Source organism: Cucurbita pepo, chromosome 5 (assembly GCF_057944985.1).
Source record: "Cucurbita pepo subsp. pepo isolate OVF chromosome 5, ASM5794498v1, whole genome shotgun sequence".
Lineage (NCBI taxonomy): Eukaryota > Viridiplantae > Streptophyta > Magnoliopsida > Cucurbitales > Cucurbitaceae > Cucurbita > Cucurbita pepo.
This window is the reverse complement of record NC_141802.1, coordinates 3,461,018-3,481,040: the sequence shown is the minus strand read 5'-3', so window position 1 is coordinate 3,481,040 and position 20,023 is coordinate 3,461,018. Positions and strand designations below refer to the sequence as shown.

Below are 20,023 nucleotides of genomic sequence, written 5' to 3'. Positions count from 1 at the left end.
ATAATAATAATAATAAATATAGATAAAAAAAAAAAAAAAAATTATGGATTTTGGGTTGGTTTTGACTTTATAAGAATAGCACTAGGAAAGAAGTAGATTTTTCAAACAATTGGGACCATGAATCTAAATTTAAATAAATAAATAAATAAATAAATAAATAAATAAATAAAGAAAAAAAGAAATTGGTACAAAATTAAATCATTGTTCAATTCATCCATTTAATAACAAAAATAAATTCGTAGGGCTTCCGTCATTTATTCCATCGTCGGTGGGTGCCTTGCTTCTTCCCATTTTTTAAATTATATATATTTTAAATACACTAATTATGTTCTATTTTTTAAATTATAATTTCACCATAATTTTATTTTATTTTAAAATATATCTTACAAATTATGTATTTTCTTTAAAATGTTACTCATTTATAACCTATAGACTATGTATTTTTTAGTTTAATAATATGAGCGAAAATATATAAATTATTTAAAACAAAATTAATTATTGAGGGTTAATTTGTCAATTCTATTTTTTTTATCATCTTATTTTGATTGATGACAAACTTTTTTATGATGAAAGGGATTCATTCCTACCGAATATAATCTATTTATTTATTTATTTTAACTAAAATGGACTTTCTATTTATTTAATTTTGATAATAAGTTTAAAATTTAAAATTTACTAATTTTAAAAAACGTTTAATAAATATTTAAACTTTTGATTTTGTATCTAATAAATGTTCGTGTTTAAATTGAAAAATTCAGTACTATATTAAATAAAAAGAAAAGATTCAATTTTATGCCTAAAAAATTATAAATAATAATGTTTTTTTTTATATAATATATATGAAAATGGAAAAAATAAATAATTATATTGGAAATAAATTCTTAAATGAGCTTTTAATTTTCGAATGTTTATATCACTATTGAGGCAAAGATGTTGACAGAAATAATGAGGCTGATTTTATTCATAAAGAAATTTAAATGAAAAAAAAATTGAATATTAAAAAAAAAACATGAAAAAATAAGAGAAATAATTAAAAAAATGTTAAAATTAATAAATAAGATTTTTTCATGCAATAAATAAATCGTAAGTATTTTTATTGGTAATAAAAAATTTATATAAATAATATATTAATAGTAATGCTTATTTCACTTGATAATAATTTTTATTTTGTTTTAAAAAATTAAGTTGAAAATAGTTAGGAAATTTAAAAATAAAAATTTAATATTTAATATTATAAAGATTTATTTTGTTTTTATTTATTTATTTATTGTTTATTGTTTATTGTTTAATAATAAGAATATTGGAGAATTTCAAACTCTATTAAACGCTCAACCACCCCACTCACGCAAACTCACTCTCTTTCCTGGTCTCTACCCAATGTGGTCGGAGCCGCCGCACACACCGGAGCGGAGCTCTACGCCGTCGCTAGTTTTCTCTCGGCTTCCGCCAGAGCCGTCGTGGATGCCGACGCCGCCTCGTTTAACTTTGGCCTCCGTTCCCTTTTTGTGGGAGGAGGCGCCGGGTAAGCCCCGACCATTCGCCGGATCGGAAATTCCGTGGCTATCGCCGCCGCTGGGGGACCTTCCTCCGCCGCCTCGGCTGTTGAATGAAGCCATACAGAGCACTCTGCTATCGCCCACGACCGTGCTCGACGGACCTGAAAGGGCTTATGGATCAAAAAGATGGGGTAGTTTCAGAATGTGTAAGGAGCTTGTCGGCGGCGGGAACGACTCTTTGGCCGCCGGTGTCGACGGCGGCGGCGGTGGAAGCGGGAGGTTTGGAAAGAAAATAACTCCGTCGCTGTCGGTTTCTTCTTATGGAAGATCACACTTCCTGGTAAGTCCAAATATTTCAATTTTTTTTTTTTCATATAATTTTTTTTTTTTTTTTTTTTTTTTTTTTTTTTTAATGTGAGTAAAAATGTCAAACTTGACAACATTTTTTTTCTCTAAATATTTTATATTTTTTAAGTAATTTTAAATTTAGTTATTAATATTTTAAAATTTTTATTTCACCATATGCATTAAAAATTTCATAAGTTTTTTCTGATAAAAATTGTTAAAACAAAAATCTTAAGTAATTATTAAATAATTTTCTAAATATACTAATTTATTCTTAAAATTAATAATATATATATATATATATATATATATTTATTTATTTATTTATTTTTTTGATCTTTAACTAGAAAAATCGAACAATATCCATTCTAACAGACTTGAGTGAATTACAGGTGAAGATCTATGAAAAATTTAAGCGGGTTTCCCCATGGAGACGAAGATGAAGATGACTAACTTCTATTTTAAAGTAACGATTAATTATAAGCGTATGACTAATTTTAGTTATATTTAAGAAATAATTTAGTTTGTATTTTTATGATCGTAAATATACGTTAATAGGACATTAGTTATGTGTAATAAATGAAATTTGATTTGATATCATATTAATTAATGAAATTATGGTAGTTGGTGTGTTATATGCTTGTGATTCTGGACACTTATATATTATATATCATCGTATCTAAATTAATATAATTTAAACAAATCTGTGAATTTTGGAAGCATTACTATATGATAGAGGAATATTGTCTTGAGAATTCACTCGTCGACTCGACCTAAGGTGGGACGTAATCGTGTACCATGGTGGGGTGGCTCAGCAAGGTCGGTATCCTCCCTACTGAGCCAATTTCCTTTAATTAGAGTGATCTTGATGGTATGTCCTAATTCTCTCGTGATGTTTTGTAAATATAAATCTAATATCAATGTAAATCATGATGGAATTGGAAGAGGCTTGGTTCAGTTCAGGCATGAATCTAGAGCAGCTATCACATTGGCTGACTTTGACACAAGGTGTTGGACTATCATATGTCGAGAAAGATGGTAAGTTAAACATAATCAACATGGCGCTCTACATTACTTTTGAGTGAGTTGCGACTTGTGGTTCGAGGAACTTTAGACATCTCCATCATGGTTGACATCTCTAAGTGAAGTGAACTAACCTATCACGTGGCATTTGGGGAGTAATTCAACTTACAAATTTAAAGTCAACAGTGTCGAGTTACAAAATTCAATTCGATTCGGTTCGATACTCAAACAGTCGAGGCGTTAGCTGAACCAATACCTGTTGGTTCAACTGGGCTTCAACCCAAGGCATATTTTGTCATGTAGGGTAGCATGGGAGCATATTGGTATATTCCAAAGGCATATTTTGGTCATATTGCTTAAATTTCTTTCCAAATCCACAATTTGAATTCATTCTCTCTTTTAGATTCCATCTTGCAAAGCAGCCATCTTATGAAGGCAACCTCCTCTGCCACAATTTTCCGGGAACTGACGGGTTAGTATGAGCTTATCCGTGCTATTTGGTTTCTTTCTTAGTAATAGGCTTGGCATACGCTAAACTTTCAATATGAATAGTTATGTTAGATTTAGCAAAATTCGAATATTTTACGATACGTCGTTGATGTCTTGACTAGATGAACCATAAAACGAATTTTAAACAGAGAATAATATAATATGCATTTAGTGGTATAAGATGAACAAGATGAACAGTTTTATAGATTATACAGAAGAAGGGAGGGTATACCAGGCTTTAACATTGGCCTTTTGTTGGATTCTCTCCTTCGTGGATATAATTTCTCAATATTGCAAGAGAATTCATTCCACATCTTCACTTTGATGATTGGATCATTGCCTATCAGATAGCAAAGATGAACAGACCCTGCAACAAAGTTCAAGCAAAGAACAACCTTGAGACCTCTTATAGTTCGAGTTCAATGGAAGTAAAGGGCTATCATTTTTTTAATCTTTGTGCGTGTCTAAACCAGCTTAGACACCAGCTTGAACGCACCTTAACTATTTTCAAACGACAAGGATTAGTTTGAATCTGTCTTCTAAGTTTTTTTTATTATTTACATGACCGTTGTTGAGACAATCAGATAACTCACCTGTAAAAATTTAGAGTTTGAAACGATTCTTCATGTAAGGGAGGGCCCAACTCGAGCTGGTTTCAAGCTTTTGAAGGTGTCCCGGAGATACTCGAACATGAAAAGAATCAGACCGAAGAGATACAGGAAGAAAAAATGCAGTCTCTCCAACAAGAAAGGTTGGGTGGAGACAGTGCTTCCTCCTCCTTCAGTTTTTAGTGTTATTAATGACATTCTCTCCTCCATCCACCCTGTTAGAAACAACAGATTTTTCAGCATTTCCAAGGAACTGTAACGGCCCAGGTCCATAGCTAGTAGATATTGTTCTCTTTGAACTTTCCCTTTTGGGTTTCTCCTCAAAGTTTTTAAAACGTGTTTGCTAGGGAAAGGTTTCCACACCCTTATAAAGGGTGTTTCGTTCTCCTTCCCAACCGACGTGGGATCTCATAGGAACCAAAGAGAAAAAAGTTGACTGCTAAAGGAAAAAAAATGCTCACATGAGCTTTTCTTTGGCAAGTTTGTCCAGTCCTGTGGGCTCATCTTCGTTTCTGAAGCTCTGATTAAGTCAAGAAGAGCTTGATTTACCTGAACTTTCACACAAAAAAATAGAAATGTCTATCAGTTTCTAGTGAATAACACGGTTTCAATCGATTCTGATTAAGAAAAAGTTATACCTCTTCGGTTCTCTCTCGACTGACTAAATGACCTCCATGTAGATCTACCATTCTAGCAACAGGATAAAGCTTCTCTGCAAGTTTTCTAGCATAGTATATTTGAGCAATAACATCTTGCCTGGTCATCAAAAACCAATCATCGTTCATCAACGACGAGGTAAAGTATGTCGATGCAGCAAATGTTAGATGATAGAAACATGTTTATGTTCATACAGATTTGGATGTCAGACATAAGTTTCGTAGTGATTAACCGACGTGATTGTTTACCTTCCGTGAATGACTGATACAAGAAATCCAGCAGATTGAAGGCATTCGATCTCTTTGTTCGTCACTTTATGCGTCCAGCATGCATTGACTTGACCCGCAAAACCATAATCAGTCTGCATTCCAGTTGCTGATATACCTTTAACATATTCCTGCAAATGATTGTTTCAAGTTTGACTAAGGCTCGAAAGCTTAACGTATGTATTTACGTGTGTACGTACCAAACATCTTTGTCCAAGAAAAAAGGGTTAAGAGAGACACCATGAATGATTGATATTAACGATCAACATATGAAGATAGTGTCATACAATCAACTACATCTTTAGTTCTTAATAAGTTCTCCAAACATTCAGAAGTCTCTCAATATATGCTCATGGTTTAAACAAAATCAATCCATTTTGGCAGAGTGCTATCTAGGCATACATACATTAACACGTTCGGGAGGGACTTATTATTATTTTTTAGTACAACAAAGTGGGGCATGTCGATTCGATCCTCCAACCTCAAGGAAAGGATTACATGTCGATCACCACCGACTTCGGCAATTTGAGAAGGAAGTATTTTTGCTCAGGAGTTGAGACTTAATCAGACCCCTACTACAACAGCCATTGGTTCTTTGTTTAACTTATTCCTCTAAGTTAAAGTCCTTTTCATAAGGAAGTTCAAAAGAATTTCCTTGTAAGAGGGTTCACGGACATCGGACTCCTCCTTTTCGTTCATGATTAGATTCCATACACGACGCTCATTGCCAGAAACACTTGGCTATTGTCAGGTAATATCATGGTTTACTTTCATTTCTATGAACGTGGATATATATCGGTATCACCGAACATGTATGCATATCTTTGTGATGGAATGTTGTAAAGTTCCAAACTAGTTGACAAAGAAAACTACAACCCAACATGGTAAGCTTCAGAATCCATAAAAAAAGGCACTTCTAGCTCCCATATTCCCTCCTTTTTGGGGAGGTTTCAAGAGGAGAGAGCAGCTAGAAAAGACGGAGCGGGAGTGGGAACGGGATACGAGCAGGTTTAATAAAAACCAGAATCCAACTAACAAGGTATACATAAAACCAGTTAAGAACGATCCTCCTATCATTACATACCCGATATAATACCGCTCTTCTTGTTTCAAATCCGACGAACTCCTCAAGATATTCCTGCACCACAATATACAAATTTTGTTAAAACTATTCATAGACTCATCCTCGTTTAAAGTCGGGCCGCAGATAACAGAAGACGAACATGATGATTAGCTTTACCTTTGAATAGTGTGTATCCAAATCAACACTTGCCCTTTGTTCAGGAGTCTTGGCCTTTAAGAATCGGACTGCAATGTCGAATGTTTGCCTGTCAAGCTACAAGAATAATTTGTTCCTTAAGAACCAGCTCAACCACAACAGAACATCATTTTGGTTGGATTCCTTAAAGTAATGTAATGTTTTCTGAAGATTATGTTACAAACAAGCAGCTAAGAGTCGCAGCACTAAATGTTTATTAAGGTACCTTGGGGCAACATTGGAAGCCTCCACCAGTGACATTGAGCATGGCCAATGACTTGACTCTTTCAGGCGCAATAGCAGCTAATTTGCAAGCTATCATACCTCCTATTGATAGAACAAAACATTAATAACTATATCTTGTTCATGAATCATTGAGCAGAGTTACAAACTCACTCACTCACCCATGGAATGACCAAAGACATGGACCTTTTCCCATCCCAAATGATCCAATAAGGCAATGGCATCCTGAGCCATTATCTTTGTTCTGCACAACCAAGAAGAAAAAAACAGGGGTTTATCCTTTTCTTTCTCTCTCGCTCAGGGTATTACAAATTTGGCTTAAATCCCGAATTCTAATTCATTTCTCAAGACATGCAGCCAACATAAGAGAGATTGAGAGAAGTGATTCATAAGTAATAGATTGTGGGACTCACGTATATTCCGATTTTTTGGTGGGGGCGGAGCTTCGGCCCATTCCCCGATTGTCAAATGCACAAACTTCGATTCCTCCGCCATTTTCGAAGCTGGCTTCTTCGCCGTCGTCCGCCGCAATCTGGTTACCGACGGTGTTCCGATTGCCGTGGTCATTCGGCACATCGGTGCCTGTAAGCCCTTTGATTTGGGGGTTCCATGAATCGTGGGTTCCGGCCAATCCTATCCATTATTGATTCATCCATTTAAGCGCTATCAGAATGAAATTCGAAAAAAGCAGAAATCGAAAGGGGAAAAACGGAAAAATGGAGCAATATTGAAGAGACCTATTATGAGGAGGACCTTGGTTGATCCGCGTCCGTAAGTTCTGTAGAAAATTTTGATTGCTGTGTTGATCTTGGCGTCCTCCGCGCCTGTGGTGCTGGTGTTAATCTCAATGAACGGCATATTTGGAAGCAGATGAAGAAGACGAAGAAGAAAATTGGGGATTTTGGAAATTGGATTGTGGAAGAACCCGGAGAGGGTATTGAGTGGTTGGCGCGAACACGCGGCGGATACATATTAGGAACCAATCAAGAAGGTCGGTAAACAGCCATAGGTCAAACGGACGGTGGCGGAGCTTCATTTCCCTTTTGACTTTCAAAAAGAAAAAATAAAAAATAAATAAAAAAAATTATCGGAATATAACTATCTTATAATGTTGAAAAATAATTCACATGACACTAGCTTGTCTTTTTGGCTAAACTTTCTAAAGGATTTTCTTCTCAAGTTAATTATTGTTATATTTAATCTTACTTTATAATTAACTATTTGATTAAATTTATATTAAGTAATTTAAAAATTACAAAACAGTATATTTAATTAGTTTTTTTTTAATAATTAGTAAAAATAAAATATTATAGTAACTAATAACAATTATAATAATTATGTTAAAAAATAGACCATATCTAAAATTAGTTTATTTGGTTAAAAAATCGATATAATATTAACCGTATAATGCATCAATAATTAGTTTATAACTTGTTTGAACACTAAAAGTAAGAATCAGTAAAAAGAAAAAAAAAACATTTTTCTATGAGCACAAAATCAAATTTTTAACCAAGAAAATTCTTCGATTTTATGACTGATGATCAGAAAAAGATTTGATGTGACATTGTATTACTTACATGTCGAAAAAGACAATAAGAACGTGTTCGAGATTGATTAACGAATAGCTAAAATCACTTTTATCCTGCCTCTTTAGAAATTTTTAAAATGGCGAAAGTAAATTTGTTCGTTCTAAAATAATTCTCGAACACGTTCTACGAAGTAGTCAAATATGACTATAACGACTGTCTTGATCAACCAGTCTCTTCTTCATAAAGTATTTTTGCATCACAACTAAACAAGACAAGGAAGCCGAGTATGTTGAGAGGCGAAAGGTAAGAGCAAGCAGCTAAAAAAGACACCATTTTTACACGGACACATGCCCTTTTGTATACAATTTACAGTTTTCTTTTGCCAAGAGTTGGCCAAATATAACTTTTAACACATACAAAGGCTCTAAATATTTACAAAAAGTTTGGAAGATGATGTTTTCCCATGGAAACTAGTTGCCTTGACCAGGGAATCCAAAGCAAACCAGAGAATGAACATGCCAGTTTCCGATGTTACGAAACTCAAAAAATGGGATCCAACCAACCCGTCGTCCATCCAAGGAGCAAACCGGCACCAGCAAGACCCAATCCCAAAGCAAAAGCGATTTCGTACATCGTAAACTTGCGACTGTATCGGCCCCGTTTCTTCCTTTTGTCTCTAGGCTGATAAAACTGCCTGTCTTTACAAGGGACCCAAGGCAAGACATCTGAAAACAGACCAGTGACTGGATGTTCTTTGCTCCTAAGTTGAAGGCAAATGTTTTCCAGCTGCATCAACTGGAACCACTGTTTGTAAGCAAAAAGTTGGGTGGCTTGTCTCAAAAAGAGTGAGACAATGTGCTTCTTCTCTGTATCTGCTTCCTGTGCTGCTTTCTCAGCTTCCCTTGCTCGAGTTTGTGAATGGCAAAGTGCTTCCAGCAATTGGGCTTTGCCAACATTCAGATTTGAAATACTTCTTGGGTTGTTTTCTTCATTACTAGTTCTGCTAATGCTGTCATTACAGATAGAACGTTATCTTTTTATGGCTTGGTAATCAATTGTTTTCTTTCAAGCAACATAACATATATTATTTATGCTCAAGCCTTATCTATGCAGGATCCCCAAGACAATGGGAAATATAAGAACTGGAGAGCAACCCCATTTGGACAGAGACAAAGATAATGGAGATATAAGGGAGCATGCGATTAAAAGGACGAATACGGTTCAAGTAAACCTACTAAAAGACCGCTCGGTCAGAGAAACTTCTTAGACAAACTGGAAAAGATAACGAGAAAGCAAAAAAGAAATGCATGATTTGTACTCGAGCAATACCTGAAATGACTGTGATGATGCCGTGGGCGACCTACTTTACTAACAATGGACCGTCTCTTGCCCATGCCAACTGAAGGGTGCATTCCCCTGTTATATTCATCCAAACCGGGGAATTGCGTCTCCGTAAATGATGAAGTGAGAAAGCAATCTTGCTCAAAACATTCAAGACAGGTAGATTGGTCCTTTCTCTGGTGTTTGGTTCGTGGTTGAGGAAGATCGCAATTTTCCAAGTTTGCAAGAGACTTCCGGGCAACAAAGGAAGCCAACTCGTCTTTACTAGCAGATTGCCACCACGGTTTAGTCTTCTCAGTTCCTGTCCAATGCGACTCCAAATCAGAGACCTTCTCTCCTTGCTTGGAGACCTGACTGTCAAAATTGTGCAAGTCCGTAACATCATCCTCTATGTAGTGGAACTCATCCATGCCATTTATTTTCTTGGTCGTGTTAACTGACTTATTATTACTCATAACCTCTGTGGCAACATAATTCTTGCAAACTCGATAATCGAATTCTTCCATGTTTCGATGTTCCTTACCAGATACAGTAGTTTTATTTGCAATCTGAATGCTTGAAACATCCACTTCAGCCTGCAAAGCTTTTGCCCATCCTACTGCAAAATCTTTATGGTGCTGAACATTAGGTTGCTCATCTGTCTCCAACTTAATGCCAACTGTTCGATAGAACGTTGGAACATGAGCAGCTTTGGTTGGGGAATAAAACCCATGAACTCTATGATTAGATGCAGCATCACCTTCTGACTTTGAGGAAAACGGTGGAGTTGTCAATAATTTTGAAGTTCTGTAGCCATCACCTTGAACAGGGAAGTGGTTTCCTGAATGCTTTCGAGAAGGCTTCGCTTCTGCTGCAGCCATTACTCTAACATCCAGGACTGGTTTATACAGACGAGACAACCATCAGTTAGAAACTTAGACATGATGTTCAATACCACAGAAGTTTGTAAACTTTATGTTACATGTAAAGCAGCTAAAAGTCAAATAGAGAAGGCAAAAACCATAAATTAGTCTAGAAATTACAATATCCAAGCTTGATTCAGATGGAAAGAACCAGGCTATCAAGCTCAAGTAATGAACTGTCCACATCTAGAAACTCCATAGCACTTGCAAATAATGAATCAAATCTCAATGATCCAGAAGATATGTTCTACCAATTCATTAAACTCAAAAGGGGCTAGGACTTAGACAGCTGATTTGCTTAGCTTTGACTGCATAAATCTACTAAGAATTGAGAAATATTGGAAATAACTTCATCGATAATCATATGCAGAAGGAAATTGACGCAAGAGAGGTTGGGGACTTCTGACCGATTAGCCTTGCCACATGCCTTCACAAGATCATTCTTAGAGACCTCTCCAATCGATTGAAAAGGGTTTTGCCATCCACAATTACAGAATTTCAATCAGCATCGGTGGAAGGAAGGAAAATCTTGGATGCCTTTCTTGTAGCGAATGATTTCATAGAAGAACCGCAGAGCAAGAGAAAAAAAGGCGTGGTCATTAAGCTTGATGTTGAGAAGGTGAGGGTAATTAAGCTTGATGTTGGGACTTTCTTCAAGAATTGTTGAATGTAAAGGGCTTTTGTATCAAATGGAAGCTTTGGATAAGAGGCGGTATCTCTTCTGTAAATTTTTATATAATCAACAATGGCAAGCCAAGGGAAAAAATCATGAATTCGATCGGCCTTAGACAAAGCGATCCGTTGCCTCCTTTTCTTTTCATCATTTTTATGGATTGTTTTAGTAGGTTGTTTTCCTTTGCCTCTGACAAAAGCTTGATAAATGGTTTCAAAGTAGGAGACAAAAATCTGCGAATCCATCATGTATTGTTTGCTGATATAACCATTCTATTCTCCATGCATGAAGAGGAAGACATTGAAACTCTGTTCAAATTTTTTAGACTCTTTGAAGAAGCTTCTGGTTTTAATGTCAACCGGCACAAATCAGAACATTTTGGGTATTAGTTGAGAAGCTGGCTGCATTGAACAGGCTAGTAAGTTGGTTGCAAAGTAGGATTGTGGCCATCGACTTATTTGGGTCTTCCCCTCTATGGTAACTGGTAAGCTTATTGCTTTAGCTATTTGGCAGCCCATTGCAGACAAAATTGACAAGAGGTTTCATTCTTGGCATCACATTTTTTGTATGGTCATAAAACAGGGGAAAGAGTTTGTCTCACCTCCTTCGAAGGGCTAAGGTAAAAAAACCCAATTCTGGAAGGAAGGCTAGGTATCATAGACTTAAAAATGTGGAACAAAGCTCTCTTAGCAAAATGGACATACAGAGTTTGTCGTGAAAAAGAGGCACTATGTAGAAAGGTGATTAAAGCCATATTCAGATCTTACCATTTTGATCTCAAAATGGTCCCTCGTCACTAGGCTTCCACAAAAAAGCCCATGAAGCTTCATTCTTAAGCACAGTGACCTCATTTTCAGAAACATTCACAATAAAGTTGGTGATGGAAGAGAAACTATGTTTTAGCAGAAAGTTGAATTTTCTTGGTTGTATACCATAGCAGAAACAAAGAGTGCTTCCATTGCAGAAGTTTGTGACAAGACAAATAGCTCTTGGTTTATGAATTTTCATAGAAACCTCAAATAGATGAAATTTCAGAATGGGTTCTCTATCTTAGCTCATCTCCTCTATTCAGCTCATTGACAGGCAAGACCATTGGGCTTGGATCATGACAGAGGATCCATTTCAATAACATTTCTGGCTTCAGCCTTACATCGTGACATTATGAGTAGCTAGTTTGTCAAAGAAAGGCTATAAACTCCTGTTTTGGCTAATTCAATGTAACCATATAAACAATCCATATAGATCGGACAAATGACTTTCACCCCTGGCTTAAGGTGCAGCAGTGTCAAGAACAACAAATCTCTTTATGATAAAGAGATTCATTTTGCAAGTTCGTTATTACGGGTAGTTCCTACAAAAGATCGGACTAATGACGTATACAATACTAGAATTCTCGATGTAGATGAAGAAGACAGGGCAAGCGCCTTACCCCCAAAAAATCAATTTTCTATAATATGGGCGATTATTTGAAAGATTTGGAATGACAGGAACCCAAAGATTTTTCAAGACAAGGAAAGATCTCCACAAGAAGTCCTAGAGGCACTGCTTTTTATGGCACTTTATTGGCGTAAAAATACAGCTCCATTTAACAACTACAGCCCTAATTCTTTCATATTCAATTGCAAAAGCTTTTCATAATCTCTTTCAATATCATTTCATTCTCCAATCAAAAGAAGAAAAAAAAAAAAAAAAAAAAAACACTTCAATGATAATCATAACAAAAACAATCCAATGAACAAACTGATAATTCTGAAAATGGATATCCCCTACCAATAAGACACGATTATTCAAACAGCACGACAGGAATTCTACATAATTTTCTCTGATCCTAAACAACCCCCAAATTACACAGAAAATAAACACAAGTAGCAGAATTCAGCCATCTTCCCGGAAGACGAGCAGAATCCACTTCAAATTTGTCCACTAAAAATCGATTGTCATCCCAGAAAATGAACTCAATAAGTAAACACAGAAATAGAACAGTAATCGCGATCACAATATTATTAATATCGAAATCTGACAAGCAAAATCAAGAACCGAAACGCCATAGCAGGGAGAAGGTTACCGTGGAAAAGATCAGCGCGTTTCAGAGGTCCGGGGATCGAAATTGTTGGATTCTTAGCGACGTCTTCGAAGCATTAAGTCTTAAAGTTTACTCAACAAATCAGCAGTTTCATAAAAACAAAAAAAGGTAGGGAAAAAGAAAATGAAGGAACTAAAATATAGGTTAACTAATTTAGTTATAATTTAGTTAAATTAATTACTTAATTAATTTAATTTAACTAATTTAGTTATGATTAACTAATTTAGTTATGAAGGAACTAATTTAGTTATATTTAATGAACAAAATATTAACAAAAATTCTCTATTCATGCCATCTATTTCATTCTAAAATTCTCATTTATTTTTACGGGATTCCTTGTTGCAGGAAACTGGTTGTGGTCGGTTCTCCGCATAAATTTTTTCACGGTGTATTAATCTTTTAATCATTTTTTAAAAAACCTTTTAATGAATACATTTTTTTTTAATTATGTCTATTAAAAATTGGAGTGAATTACTTTATTGTAAAATTATTATTTGTTGATAAAATCATTTCACCATATAGCAAACAAAATATAAAATTAAACTAGACAAGAAAAATACTAAAAAAAAAAAATGATAGCAATTAGTTTATTTTTCGATTAATAAACTAGTAGCCGAATCAATAATAATAGCTATGAGTGGACAAAAACGGAGAATCTAATTGGGAATCTCTCTCCACTCCCTTTTTTTAACCGAGAATCTTTAGATTAGGCTATGATTGTATTTAGAGTAGGTCCCACAATGCTTCGACCCTAAAAATTAAATAGACATCTCTAAATTAGGCTATGTTCGTGTTGGTATATAATTTTAATTAAATTCTTCGACGGACGTTAGTTTTATACCAAATAAATTTTTTGAAATATTATCATAATTTTGTATTAAATATTTTTATTGTGAATAAAAATTGGATTAAAAATGCACAAAAGTCAATACGTAACAATAAATGATGAATTCAATTAGTACTTAATTAAACTTGCTAAATACATTTATGAAATAAAATGAGTAAAAACAAAAAAATATATTCAAAATAATAATAATTTTTATGTTGACAATATTTTCATCAATAATTAAATTAAAAAATTGATAATATTTTCTTGTTGGTCAATTTTAAGTTGGATATATTTACGCAAAAGAATTTGTTTATACTAATTTACATTTTGGTAAATAGTTCAAAAATATTTTAATTATTGGGAAAAAACTGAGTAGACATATATATCAAAAATATTTTATTTATTATTAAAATGATACTTTCTAATTTCATAATAAAAGTTATTTCAATAAATAATTTTACTTTTAAAAAAAAATTAATATGTAGAGTTAAAAATAATGGATATCTTAAATGAAGGACATTTTGGTAATAGTTAAAAACAGCAAGGTTAATATCGTACAAAACAAAGTGTCTTCTAGGTTCGTAGTTTTACTACATAGAATCACGATTCAAAGTAAACTCAGGATATATTATAACTCTTTTTAGAAACTACATTGAATCACAATCCAAAATAAGCTCGGGATATATTATAACTCTTTAGGAACTACATAGAATCACAATTCAAAGTAAGCTCGAGATATTATAACTCTTTTTAGGAACTACATAGAATCACAATTCAAAGTAAGCTCGAGATATTATAACTCTTTTTAGGAACTACATAGAATCACAATTCAAAGTAAGCTAGGGATATATCATAACTCTGTTTAGGAACTATATAGAATCACAATTCAAAGCAAGCTCGGGATATATTATAACTCTTTTTAGGAACTACATAGAATCACAATTCAAAGGAAGCTCGAGATATATCATAACTAAATCGATACGACCAACGAAGTATATGCAATCTATGTATATAGTTAACCCAGAAACCTCATCTCTAACTCAAAGAAGGGAAAATATAATCACAAGATTAAGAAAGATGGATGAGTGATGAGTACCGTTAGTATTGCATCTGGTTCTTGAATTTCATTCGAAGCATGGACAGTCGTTTCTGAACTGGAAACTTCTCATCTTTCAATCCTAATTTATCCATGTAGAATACTATTTTCTTGAGGGTGTCAATGACCTCTTTTGCCTCGTACCCGAACGCTTTCTCCTGGATTCTTAGAATTCTCTTGAGCAGCTTCAGTAGCTCGGTTTCGTCCTTTCCGAGCCTGCTCTGAATGGAAACCAGACAATCTAGAGCTTCACCTGCGTGCAGTTCAATAGAAAGAGGAGCTTATGTGAAGATGATCTAAGATCACTATCCATCAAGTAGAAATAGAAGCAATTCTCAGTTCTCACCAACAGGAAGGCAATCTTTTCCGAATGCATTTTCCCGTATTCGCAAGACTTCTAGTGCAAGTTGCTCGGCATCATCGTCTCGTTTTAGATTGTAAAGAGTGACAGCGAGATTCAACATTGGGTTTGTAATTGATTGATCATCTGGTCCCACTGCTTTTACCATAATGTTTAATCCGATTCGCAGTAAACGCTCGGCCTCGGCGTAATTCTTTGACCATGAATAAGAAGCTGCAAGGTTTACAAGGTGTTTCACTGAGCTGGGATGGTCTTTTCCTTTCGACTTTTCATTGATCAACAAGCTCTCTTCCAGAAGTTCCCTGCCTTCCTTCCGTCTGTAACAATCCATTCCAGGAATTCATGAACACTTGGGTAGTTAGGAATACTATCCGAATAGCAAGAGCATATTAATTATTAGCCAAAGTTAAGAATTAATTATAAATGCAAGAATTGATTTAGGCTTGAGAGAGAGTCCAAGTACCTGAATTACTTGAGAATTATTATCATTTTTTTTTTTACTTTTATCTTCTATTTTGGTTATTTGGGTTGAAATAATTATGTTTGAAGATGTTTCACATCGGTTGGAGAGAGGAACGAATGCCAGTAAGGATGCTGGTACTCGAAAGGGGGTGGATTGTGAGATTTCACATCGGTTGGAGAGAGGAACGAATGCCAGCAAGGATGCTGGTACTCGAAAGGGGGTGGATTGTGAGATTTCACATCGGTTGGAGAGGGGAATAAATCATTCTTTATAATAAGGATGTGAAAACCTCTCCCTAATAGACGTGTTTTAAAAACCTTAAGAGCAATCCCGAATGGGAAAGCCCAAAGAGGGCAACATTTGCTTGTGGTGGGCTTGGACTTGGGCTGTTACAAATGGTATCAGAGTTAGACACCGGACGGTGTGCCAGCAAGGACATTGAGTTCCGAAGGGGGGGGGGGGGGGCACCGGGTGGTTTGCCAGCGAGGATGCTGAGTCCCTAATAGGGGTGGATTGTGAAATCTGCAGAGTCCCTAATGGAGATGGATTGTGAGATCTCACATCGATTGGAGAGAGAAACGAGTGCAAGTGAGGACACTGGCCCCGAAGGGGGGTGGATCGTGAGATCCCACATCGATTGAAAAGATGAACGAAGCATTTTTTATAAGGGTGTGGAAACCTCTCCCTAGCAGACGTGTTTTAAAAACCATGAAGAGAAGCCCGAATGGGAAAACCCAAAGAGGACAATATATACTAGTGGTGGGTTGGGGCGGTTACAATTTTTATCTTCTATTTCAGTTATTTGGGTTCAAATAATTATGTTTGAAGACGTTTTCAGAGCCATAAATCTGAGCAATAACATCCGGGCAGAGTAAAAGAAGAAATCCCAATATCAGTAATGACATTACCTTCCTACAGCATGTAGTAGTTCTGCCAAATCAATCCTCATCTTCTCCATCTCGCTGTCATCTAAAGCCATATAATTTGAATCCTCTATAATCTGCAAAGCTCTTCTATATAAGGTAATAGCTTCGTCTGCTTCCCCTGTGGAAAAGCAGGAGAACATTCAGCAAATGAACAATCTTGCTGGTGTTCGAAAGATGACACAAGTATACACAAAATTACCTCTTGCACACTTCGCATTAGCCAGAGAATACATAGCCATTCCAACTTTTCCATCTTTCTCTCCATATAACTTTTTGTATATGTTCACAATCCTATATAGAACCATAAAAGTAAGTGAATAGTTTGAAGCAAAGAGGGAGAGACGGCGAGAGATCGTACCTAGCAAAACAAGTTTCGGCATCCTTGCCTTTTCCTTCTTTGAGCAAAAGGTTGCCCAGACTAAATAAAGGTATAACCAAATCCTCGTCCTCAAAGCCTCTGGTTGATTCCAAAATTGAAATTGCACGATGGTAACACTCTACTGCTTTTGTAGTTCTTCCATTGGTACCAAGAACTTTTGCCATCCCTAAAATTGGAGTGATGAGAAAGCTACTGTCTTGGCCTGCAAAGGACTCATTGTAAGAAGATTTAAATAGGAATATAAAAACTAGTGAAAAACATGATAAAGTCCACCAAAGTTTATTTTTCTTCTTTATGAGATCATCAAGAGAACCTTATTTAAGGTGGTGAGACATTATTAACAATTGGAAGGTTTTGCTTTTGTAGCTTTTAGGCACGGGTACTCTCTACCCGGCCCCAAGGTTGCTTTTGTAGCTATTAAGGAGGCTATAGATGTATTAAATCAGAAAAATAAACTGAAACAGGAGAACTTGAGCAAAATCATTAAAGCATTAGATCGACAATTAAATAAGTGTCCCCAAAATCTTCCGTACCACTTTTCTTCTCTATGATGTCAATAGCCCTTTTGTACGCAGACACTGATTTCTCTAACTTTTTTAAAGTTGAGTACATGCTCCCCATATGCAGAAGCACTGAATCCAGAAAAGGTTCACTGTCCTTCAGACTGTCAACAATGCTGTTCAACTGCATATATGAAAATTAATCAGAAGAAGGAAACAAGAAGAGAATCAAGTTACTCAGGAGAAAATTGAAGGGAGTCCAGAAGATTGACCAGTTGAAACTTTGGCTGTATAAGTATGGAATACTTTTGGAGCGTAAGAATAGTAAACATTAAAAGCTACCTCTTTATTACTCCAAAATCAGCTAAAAAAATGTGAATGCATTGCTAGATGACCATGTGTGCTTGCCTTGAGCAAGAATAAGGCCCAGACATACTCATATAATTTTTGAAACAGAATTAAAATGCCATCAAGAGGAAAGGAATTGCTGAGTCCTATTGTCACAACCCAAGCCCACTGCTAGCAGATATTGTCCTCTTTTGACTTTCCCTATCGAAATTCCCCTCAAGGTTTTTAAAACACGTCTACTAGGGAGAGGTTTCCACACTCTTGTAAAGAATGTTTCGTTCCCCTCTCCAACCAATGTGGGATCTCACAATCCACCCCCTTCGGGGCCCAGTGTCCTCGCTGACAGTCGTTCCTCTCTCCAATCGATGTTGGATCTCACACCTCTACATGCGCATGGTCTCTGACCCTGCCTCCTTACCGGCTATCATACAATCAATACAACATGGGCCAAACGACTCAACCAACAAATGCCAGTTTATAGGTACTTGAACTAGAATTTTTACACATGAAAGTCCCCAGAGAGTAACTATGGCTAGATAATAACCTAAACAGAAAAAAATCCCAAGTCATATGAGTATAATCCTTGTTGCACAGAACAGAGGTGCACTGAATTGTTCAAATCAACTATTGTATAGATGGTAAGGGAAAAAGAAGTTACTATATCCAGTATAGAAGCAACAAACTTCAAGTCTCCAACAGTTATATACCCCAAAGCCACGATGTCAAGAACAGCAGCTTGTTCAATGCCACTAGCACCTGATTCCATCTGTTCTTTTACAGCTTCATAATTTGCTTGAAGTAGCTCAACAGCATCATTCTTCCTTCCGCTAACAATCAGCATTCTGACTTCGTTGAATAATTCGTCCAACTGACCCTCAAATTCACTCGTGCTGTTCCCATCAGTACGGTAGTGCATGTGACCAGCCCTACTATAAAGCAATCATTCAATATCTTATCTGAAAGACAGACACAACTCTTGACAGCATTTCTCAAAGACAATAATGAAATTACTAAATTTGGTCCTAACCTCTGATACCCATTTGGAACAGTGAAGGCAGAAGCAATATGTTTCCTCTGACTGCCCAAATCAGCTCTACTAGAAGCAGAACCAGTCGACGCAAATCGACAAGAAAAGGCTCTAACAGGTACCGCATAAAGCTTGATATTACATTTCTGTTTTTGGAGGCTAACTGAGGAGCATGTGGTGCCCTTTTGCAACTGCAAGGACTGCATGCAAAGACAGATTTCGCTCATCCTAAGATGTTCAAGAAAAAGAATTAGAATAATTGATCTCCTAAAATTGCTTAGAGCATCTTCATCAACTATTTTACAGTAGCCGAAGCATATACCGACTAAAAAACAAATGTAATCAGCAGAAAAGACAGTAGCAACTCTGTAATCCGAAGTGTTGTCAAATTACACCACAATCAAACTTTGAAACAGTAACATATAATGATATAATAGCTCTTTTTTCTCATTTCCTCAACATCAACAGAGACAGAATTTTACTATTTTGCAGCAAATTCACTCACGATAAATTAGCAGCGAAACCACAAACTTCCTCCACATTACACATCTCAAAAACATAAGAGTCATAAGGAAACATTTGAACTCGCTGCCACCAACCTAGAAATGACATTAAAAGTATAAACTAATGGATATGCAAGCAACAGCATTCCAATTTCAACAAATTCACTAGTAGAATCAAAATACATAACCGATAACTGCATCAACGCTATTCAGAGGTCAGATTTCCCATAATTCAAAAAACAACGAACCAGTTAAAAAAGAAAACCTCAGGAATACGAATTCTGAAAAAGAAGATTAAAGTTTCAAAATGTTCCCTGAGAAACGGATGAAGAAAGGGAAAAGAAAAAACCTGTGGTAGGTGAAAGAAGGAGAAGAGAGAAGAAGGAAAGCCGCCATTGTAGAGAGTTTCCCGGCCAAACAAGCTAGCTTCAACGGTAGCAGACAGATACAGAATACGCGAAGGGAGAGGACGAAGTGAACCGAGTGAACCTGATTTGACCCGGCGAGTTACCGGTAACAATTATTTGGGCTTTTCTGTCATTGAGGCCCAAGCCCATCTTAACTAAAACCTTATTTACTTAAAAAAATATATATTTTAAAAATTGTTTAAAAATAAATAATAAAAAATAATTATAAAAAATATAGATATTATAATTTCCACTACATTACCTAAATTTG

The 20,023-nt window shown here is 35.7% G+C and overlaps 4 protein-coding genes and 1 long non-coding RNA gene across 6 annotated transcripts; 2 read left to right on the top strand and 3 right to left on the bottom strand.

The window, feature by feature from the left end:
- The first annotated feature begins 1,317 nt into the window (after positions 1 to 1,317).
- LOC147792636 (uncharacterized) lies at positions 1,318 to 2,476 on the top strand. Its single transcript, XM_087124357.1, has 2 exons — positions 1,318 to 1,836; positions 2,234 to 2,476. Exons 1-2 carry the CDS (start codon positions 1,378 to 1,380, stop codon positions 2,282 to 2,284), a joined length of 510 nt encoding a protein of 169 aa, XP_086980483.1. The 5' UTR covers positions 1,318 to 1,377; the 3' UTR covers positions 2,285 to 2,476.
- Positions 2,477 to 2,782: 306 nt separating this feature from the next.
- On the top strand, positions 2,783 to 3,950 carry LOC147792635 (uncharacterized). The gene is made up of 3 exons (XR_015421246.1): positions 2,783 to 3,187; positions 3,268 to 3,336; positions 3,701 to 3,950. It is a non-coding gene; the product is annotated as an uncharacterized LOC147792635 (long non-coding RNA).
- LOC111794595 (uncharacterized) lies at positions 3,484 to 7,424 on the bottom strand. Its single transcript, XM_023676647.2, has 11 exons — positions 7,123 to 7,424; positions 6,799 to 7,018; positions 6,547 to 6,629; positions 6,369 to 6,469; positions 6,125 to 6,220; positions 5,969 to 6,022; positions 4,867 to 5,015; positions 4,600 to 4,717; positions 4,423 to 4,510; positions 3,947 to 4,176; positions 3,484 to 3,720 (listed from the first exon to the last, which is right to left on the bottom strand). Exons 1-10 carry the CDS (start codon positions 7,241 to 7,243, stop codon positions 3,977 to 3,979), a joined length of 1,230 nt encoding a protein of 409 aa, XP_023532415.2. The 5' UTR covers positions 7,244 to 7,424; the 3' UTR covers positions 3,484 to 3,720; positions 3,947 to 3,976.
- A 691-nt stretch (positions 7,425 to 8,115) lies between these two features.
- LOC111794566 (uncharacterized) lies at positions 8,116 to 13,041 on the bottom strand. Its single transcript, XM_087123637.1, has 3 exons — positions 12,896 to 13,041; positions 9,244 to 10,132; positions 8,116 to 8,923 (listed from the first exon to the last, which is right to left on the bottom strand). Exons 2-3 carry the CDS (start codon positions 10,113 to 10,115, stop codon positions 8,455 to 8,457), a joined length of 1,341 nt encoding a protein of 446 aa, XP_086979763.1. The 5' UTR covers positions 10,116 to 10,132; positions 12,896 to 13,041; the 3' UTR covers positions 8,116 to 8,454.
- A 1,586-nt stretch (positions 13,042 to 14,627) lies between these two features.
- Positions 14,628 to 19,847, bottom strand: LOC111786301 (Tetratricopeptide repeat (TPR)-like superfamily protein). 2 transcript variants are annotated; one of them, XM_087123672.1, is made up of 9 exons: positions 19,695 to 19,847; positions 18,843 to 19,070; positions 18,474 to 18,744; positions 17,501 to 17,651; positions 16,947 to 17,169; positions 16,788 to 16,879; positions 16,571 to 16,706; positions 15,185 to 15,516; positions 14,628 to 15,091 (listed from the first exon to the last, which is right to left on the bottom strand). In XM_087123672.1, exons 1-9 carry the CDS (start codon positions 19,739 to 19,741, stop codon positions 14,841 to 14,843), a joined length of 1,731 nt encoding a protein of 576 aa, XP_086979798.1. In that variant the 5' UTR covers positions 19,742 to 19,847; the 3' UTR covers positions 14,628 to 14,840. The 2 variants fall into 2 exon arrangements, with proteins under 2 accessions (XP_086979798.1, XP_086979799.1); XM_087123673.1 differs by having other exon boundaries at positions 18,474 to 18,741.
- Between the last annotated feature and the right edge of the window lie 176 nt (positions 19,848 to 20,023).